This window comes from Leucoraja erinacea, chromosome 2, assembly GCF_028641065.1.
Source record: "Leucoraja erinacea ecotype New England chromosome 2, Leri_hhj_1, whole genome shotgun sequence".
Classification (NCBI taxonomy): domain Eukaryota; kingdom Metazoa; phylum Chordata; class Chondrichthyes; order Rajiformes; family Rajidae; genus Leucoraja; species Leucoraja erinaceus.
The window spans coordinates 48,136,337-48,144,112 of record NC_073378.1 but is presented as its reverse complement, the minus strand read 5'-3'; the positions used below and the strand labels follow the sequence as shown (position 1 = coordinate 48,144,112).

General features: G+C 41.1%; 1 protein-coding gene across 1 annotated transcript in view; it reads left to right on the top strand.

The window, feature by feature from the left end:
* Positions 1 to 1,961: 1,961 nt before the first annotated feature.
* kat2b (K(lysine) acetyltransferase 2B) overlaps positions 1,962 to 7,776 on the top strand; it is an 82,309-nt gene continuing 76,494 nt past the window's right edge. The window contains 3 exon segments of the mRNA XM_055656415.1: positions 1,962 to 2,231; positions 2,234 to 2,407; positions 3,565 to 3,691. Of these exon segments, the coding sequence (XP_055512390.1) occupies positions 2,076 to 2,231; positions 2,234 to 2,407; positions 3,565 to 3,691 (457 nt within the window). The 5' untranslated portion in view covers positions 1,962 to 2,075.

Sequence of the window (7,776 nt, the reverse complement as noted above, 5' to 3'; positions counted from 1 at the left end):
CCGATAGTCTGTAGAAACGGCTGGAGATGACAGGGTTGAGTATTGTGATAAGGAAACAAAATTGTGTGGAGGGACAGATCCAGGTAGTACAAAGGAAAAGGGGGAATTAATATTGAAATCACGGGATGCGGTTTGTTAGAAGCTGATGAAGGAAATATATTAACTAAAAGGGGTATAAACATTGAGGAATTGAAAGGAAATTAGGTATTGTACATACAAGAATAAATGTGTGATTGGAAATAAAAGGCTCCCTGTCACTATATATTTTAAGTATGGCAGAATTGGGATTAGTAGCCTATAAGGTGACTTCGTTGACATGCACCTATAATACTTAGATTTGGCAGATGAATTGTTGGGTATTTCACCTCGAGTGTGCTCATCAGATCAAGACAGCCAGTAGCAAAGTTTTGTTTGAGCGCCCTATTGCAATGAACTGTGAGGTGCCAAAATCACACTGTCTTTGCTTCATTAGACCCTACAGAAGAAAATATATGTTTATTTTTGTGAGTTGCCTCATTTTTGTCTAGTTCTAATTATTCACTGGGATCCAATCTTGTTTAAATGAAACTCCAACCTTGCAGAGTACACCATTTATAGATAAACTCAACTATTATACCTAGAGCTGAGCATTACCAGAGTTATTCTCAGCCAGAATCAACCTTTCCGCCTCTCCTGGGTCATGCTTTGTAAGTTTCAGCTACATCAATTGCTATTCTTTCAAACTTTAGAGCAGACAGGCCTAACCTACTCCATCTCACCTCAAATAACGAGCAAGCCTGCCATTACAGGAACCAATCTATTGAATCTTAGATACACTTCCTCGATGGCAAGTCTGTCTTTCAGGTCAACAGATCAAAACTGTATAGGTCCCATGATTCTATATGATTGGCGTAAGAAATCTTTACTCCTATACTCAAATCTTAGTACAGTAAAGACATAAATGCTAGTTACCCTCTAGAATTGCATTCTTCATCTGCATGTTAGCTTTCAGATCTTTTTCAATATGATGATTTCCCAATCTGCTAACCTTTTTTTAAAAAAAAACCAAAAAAACAAAAAAATAATAATAATCCCTGCTTCTCTGTTTTGTGCAATGAAGTGGATGACCTCACATGTTTTCACATATTATTTTATCTGCCATGTTCACACCCACTCACTTAGGTTGCTTCTATTCCATAAATATTCTTTATGTCCGCTACAGTACTCCCAAATCCTGCACCATCAGCAATCTTGTAACCATCACATATGGTCCCCCAAACAAACTATTGACACAGTTCTTGAATACCTGGGGTCAAAGCTGGTACCCCATTCATCAAAGCCTGTCAACCAGAGAAAACTTATCCCCATACTTTGCTTTTTGTTAATTAGTACATTATCCATGTTAGCATGTCATCTATGCTTGTACATTGTCCCTCAAATCGATTTACTCTGACTTTATTCAGAAACCTGTGTGGGAATTTATTGAGTTCTACTGATCCCCCCCCCCCTCCCCATCTTTCCTACTTGCCACATTCTCAACTTCCAATAGACAAGGCCATGGCAGACTGTACAATTGCAATACTTTTATTTTGTAAGACGTGAACATAAACCGCCTGGGGATGGAGAGGTGTAATTTTGAGCTGGTGTAAGATAAACAAAGATAAATTAGTGAAGAACTGAGTTCATTTGCAGCAAAACATAGGACGACAGTGTAAACAGATCTAGGTTTGGCCTGCTGCTTCCTGAAATCGCTGCTTGCAACCACGTAAAATAAAAAATTAATTACAAACTATCCCTCGATATTCACTATACTTGGCTTGTCATTATGTAGATTTTTATGTGTTCGGGAAATATATTTCCTTTAATTATAATAAATGGACGAAAATAAATAGGAAATGAGCCGATGTGCGCCTGTGTGACAGACAGCTTGTGCTCTGCACCGCCCCTGGCGGGGTGCTATCAGCTCAGGATAATGTAGGAGTGAGCTGCCACCGCGGCTGTGGTCACCATTCCAGCGCGGATCACTTCCTTAAAAAAAGAGCACAACACTGCTGTGCACGTACGGAGCGGAGCGGAAAGCGGAGCGGCTGGGAGCCATGGCGGAGAGTGGCGTTGGCGGGGGAGCAGGAGCAGGAGCGGGCGGGCTGCAGCAGGGATTCCCGGCGGTGTGTTTTGGAGCGGGCAGCGGCTGCTCGGATGCAGTGCCGCCGGTGTCGGTCTCCCTGGCTGCTCCCGTGCCCCCGTGTCCGTGTCTGTGTCCGCGCCGCTGCTGGTCTGCGCTGCGGTGACGGACAGCGGCCGCTCCGCCGGCCCGGGGAGTCAGAGTCAGCAGCAGCAGCGGGAGAGAATCGCGCTGAGGAAGGCGCAGCTCCGCGGCTATCCCCGGACAAAGAAACTGGAGAAACTCGGCGTTTACTCCGCTTGCAAGGTAGCCTCTAGCTCCACGAAGAAGCAAAATAATACAGGGTCCGCGCATCCGCACCAATCAAACAAACTCGTTGTTTTCTTTTAAAAAAGCTCTCGAATGAAGTGACATGTCAGAATTAATTTTGTTTTGACCGAATATGTGTCAGGTCGGATTGTTTTCCAACAGGGGGCGGGTTTGTTTTTCTGTCTGGCGCGTATGTGTTGTAAACAGTGTAAGGATCGTTACATGCTGTGTCATTTTCTGAAACTGATGACAGTTTTATTTTAGGAGCATAATGTTACGATGATCGCGCAATTATCTCCAAAAGCAGCAGGAAATACTGTGATGGGTTATGTAGTGTAGATAATGTGAGTGAGGAACTTTTTATTTCAGTTTGACTTTTGATACTTTGCCAAATAAGTAGCAATTTCAATTCCCGCAGAAATGTGGAACAACCGATCTTTGAAATGATTACGTTTTTTTTTAAATATATGGTCAATTGGATGAAAACATTTATCCTCTAGCGACATTTGTGCTACGCCTGTAATTAATTTACAAAAGTCTTTCAGAACTTTATTTTTCCCCCCCAATACATAAGTCGCTTAAGGTAGGTTGAGATGATTAACTTCAGAGTAGACATTTGATTTATTTTATGAATTAAATGTACACACAAATATGAGTAACAGGTGCTGGATTGCAAGGTGTGAAGTGACAGAGATTGGAAAAGATACTGAGTGAAGAACACACTTTCCTTCTCTTTTTGTCAGGGTCAGAAACAAAATAAAAGAAATGTGTACAAAATTGTAATCACTTTACCAGAGATCACAGGAGCTTGTTTTTTTGGTGGTCTGTAAACAAAATATGGGGGTGGGTGGGGCGGGGAGGGAAGAGGGGAAAGAGGGGAGAGGAGGAGGGGGGGGGAGAGGAGAGGGGGAGGAGGGGGGGGGAGGGATTACTGATGCTGCTGGGGGGGGGGAGGGGGGGGGGGGGAGGGGACTACTGATGCTATGGTCATCTACCTTGGTGTGAGTTAAATTAAATAAAATTATGAACAGTTTCATTCTGAAGGTCCTCTGATTTTTCATCACCAGCAGGATAATAACCAACCGCTAGTTTGTTGTCATTGTCATGGTTTAGTCGTATTGGTATTGAATGCCACATGTTGCTAATCTTTCTAGGCTGAAGAATCCTGCAAATGCAATGGCTGGAAGAATCGAAATCCCCCTCCCACACCTCCAAGAGTAAACGTCCAGCAGACAGCTGTTAGTCTTGCAGAACCTTGCCGGAGTTGTGGCCATACACTAGGTAGGTACGGTACTCCCTCTTGTACACTCTCTGGTTAATAATGTATCGTGCAGTCTGAAGTCACACAAGTTTATCTACAATGATATAGGAATTTCAGTTTAACAAATCTTTAGTTTATCACTATTATTAGAAAAATCACCATAACTTCAAGCCAGAACACTAATTTGCAGCAGAAAGCCTATGAGAGATTAAATGGATGTAGTGTATTTTAAAAAGCATAATAATTGTGGACACTTTTGTATCGTATTGCTGACTTCTAGGCGTATTTTCTGTACTCCAAATTCGAATGATTTGATTTTTTTAAAGTGTTTCCTAAAATAGATTAATTATGGGTGAATTTCCCTATGTTTTTGATCTCAGTTATTCCTCAGGAAACTAATACTGAAGCTGATAATTCAAAACACTTCATCTAAAACACCAGGATATAAACAAACTCTGCAAGTAAGGGCCAAATTAATGGTTACTCTAATAGACTGGAGATATGAGTGAAAATCTTACCATGTTGGGTAGGAAATTGACTTTAGTTAAATTATACACAAAATGTCACTAATTGGTCGAGTGTGCTGATGCACTAATGAACTTTGGGAAGGAAATTTGTGGTTGTAACTCGGTTTGGCGTATAATAATAATAAATAACTTTATTACGGACTCGAGGTCCAGACAAGGGGCAACATTACATTTTAAAAAAATGCATTGCATATAAAAAATATCATAAAGTACATATAAAATCTTAGTATATCACTTATAAAAGCATCATAAATTATATATTTTTAAAAACACAATACATAAGTTAAAAATCCAGATTTAAAGAATGATCAATGTCCTACAACGAGACAACGATACCAGTGTCTCCACAGCTGCGATTCGTAGCGTGTAGTGCTAACCCTTATGTTTGACAAGGCCACAATAATTACATTTTTAGAGTCATTTATCCTGCAAATGAATTTATACATGTGATTTCTTAGGATAGCTTCTAAAGTACTGACTCCTGCAGCCACAAACATATTACTGGCACTACACCATCTAGGTTGCCTTAGCAGTGTTCTCATGGCATCGTTATATGCCACCTTTAGTCTCTGCAAACTCGTCTTTTCATAGTTCGACCACAGATGCGCAGTGTAGAGTGGTGTGCAGTATGCTCTAAATAGCGACATCTCCGCCACATCTGCACACGCACCAAATTTACGCAAGAGAATATTCGCCTGTACATAGAACATGCGTCGTTGCCTATAAATATCCTCATCATCTGTCATTTGTTCTGTAATAATATGCCCTAGATATTTTACCTTATTACAGACACTAAGATTATTGTCAGACAATTTAAAATCAGGAAATATTAGACATTTATCCTCTTTGGTTCTACAGATCATAACAGCACTCTTACTAGCATTATATTTAATGTCATGTTCCACACCATACACAGAACATATAGTAAGAAGCTGCTGGAGACCAGCGCTAGATGGACTAAAGACCACAAGATCATCTGCATGCATAATATGGTTCACTAAAATATTACCAATCACGCACCCAGTATTACAGGCTTTCAATTGTTTAGACAGATCATCAATATATAGATTAAAAAGGACTGGGGACAAAATTCCCCCTTGTCTAACACCATTGCTAACCCCAAATGTGGCTGAGACCCTATTGCCCCATTTTATTTGCATAGTCTGGTGGGCATACCAGTAGGCCAGAATTCTAACAATGTATTTAGGCACCCCTCTTTGACTCATTTTACCAAACAGCTTTCTGAGATTAACACGGTCAAAGGCTTTGGAAGCATCAATAAAGCACATAAGGATTGAAGAGTTTTTGCCTCTATATTTGTTTACAATCTCCTTTAGGGCATATAGGCATAAGTCAGTGCCATGTTTAGCTTTAAAGCCAAACTGGTTATCTGTGGAGTTAACAAACTCATTTATTCTATCCAGCAGAACTCTTTCTAAAACTTTTGACAATATGCTGGCTAAAGCTATGGGCCTGTAATTATTTAGGCTGCCTACTTTACCAGCTTTGTCCTTAATGACCGGCACTAACAGGACAGACAACATTGAGTCTGGTAACAAGCCATGAATCATAAAGCCAGTAAAACAAATAGCAAGGAGAGGAGCTATCCTCATACTCGTATGCTTAAGGTGTTCAGCAGAAATATGATTCAAGCCACTTGCTTTGTTGTTGGACAGCTTGTTCATGGCATGATACACCTCATGTGACATAATTGCCATCGAGTCATTACTCTCAATATTGTCCACCCTACACAAGTCACCTTGGACACAGTTGAATAAAGTACTATAATGTTGTCGTCATAACTCCGCGATATATAACTCCAGAGCCTGCACTGTTATTCACATGTACCAGTCCTTTAAAGTAATCCAGCAAGCCATCAGCATTGAGGACGATTGGAGAAGAGCAACACATTCTGGGGAAAGCTAGTGGCATTCACATCCCATTAATAAACTGAAGTAATCAGGAGTCAATTAAAGAACATCTTACAGGAAAAAATAGAGTTCCAGCTGAAAGTAATTTTGGTATATTTATCTTGTAGATTCAGTTAGCAGTGATTAATGTTACCAAATGTACTGGAGAAAATCAAGAACAAGCCAATTAAATTAAAATGAAGAAAGCTGCAAATCTGATATTTATAAAAATAGAAAATGTCCAATAGGTCATGCAGCATCTGTGGAAAAGAAACAAAATTAATGTTTTGAATTTGAATTCGTCAGGACCAGGAAAGAGAGAAATGACAACAAGTTAGAAGTTAAAGCAAATAATTTAACTTGTTGAGAAGTTAGAGGAGGGATGGAAAGGGAAAAGTGAATATCTCTGATAGCATGAGGTCAGAGTTGCTATGAGGTTAAGTTGTAGAGGCCATCTGCTTTTTGGTTTATGGGAGCAGTTAGAAAGAGAATCAATGCAGCAATGGTTGGGAGATGAGGGCTGTTACAGAGTACGAATACGGAAAACGGCTGCAAAAAAGTGTGAAATGCATAGTTCTGGGATATGGTTAGTTTAGTTTACAGAGACAACATGGAAACAGGCCCTTTAGTCCACTGAGTCTGCGCCGCCCAGCGATCCCCATATATTAACACTATCCTGCACACACGAGGGACAATTTACAATTATACCAAGCCTAGTACGTCTTTGGAGTGTAGGAGGAAATCGGAGCTCCCCGGAGAAAACCCACAATCTCCCATAACCAGGATTGAACCCAGGTCTCTGGGTTTGATAGGCAGATAGTTGGACAAAGGCTAAAGATAAAAGCAGAGGGTGTGGGGTAGGGTTGAAGAGTTGTGAATTGCGAAGCAACAGGAAGGAAGGGGTAGGGGAGGGGAGAAATTGTTAGGAATCTAGGAGGGGCATATAGTGGTTGGGGGGGGAGGGGGAGGAGGAGGTGGGTACCTAAAATGGAACAATTCAATTTTTACCCGTTGGGTTGCAAGCTGCCCAAGCGGAACATGAGGTGTTGGTCCTCCAGTTTGCGTGTCATCTGCAAATTTGCTAGTGTTACGTTTAATCCCATCATCTAAATCGTTAATATATATTGTAAATATATCGCCATCGCCAGCCAGGGGCTTTGACTTTGACTCTGACATCGGGGGGGGGGGGAGAGTGCAGTGGAGAGATAAGTTTATTAGGCCTTCCATCACAGCGATGTGATGGATGTTTACGTAAATTATGTTGTGTCTTGGGTCTATGTGTTTGTAATGTATGGCTGCAGAAACGGCATTTCGTTTGGACCTCAAGGGGTCCAAATGACAATTAAATGTATCTTGATCTTGAAATAGCTGCGGCCCCAGCACCGAGCCTTGCAGCATTCCACTGCCTGCCATTCTGACAGGGACTCATTTATTCCTACACTTTATTTCCTGTCTGCCGACCAATTCCTTATCCATGCCAATACCCTACTGCCAATACCATGTGCTCTAATTTTGCCACTAATCTCCTGTGTGGGACCTTATCAAAGGCATACTGAAATTCCAGATACTACATCCACTGGCTCTCCTTCAGCCATTTTACTAGTCCCATCCTCAAAAAAGCTACATAGGGCTCTTAAAGATAGCAGTCAGGGGATACGGGGTACTGAT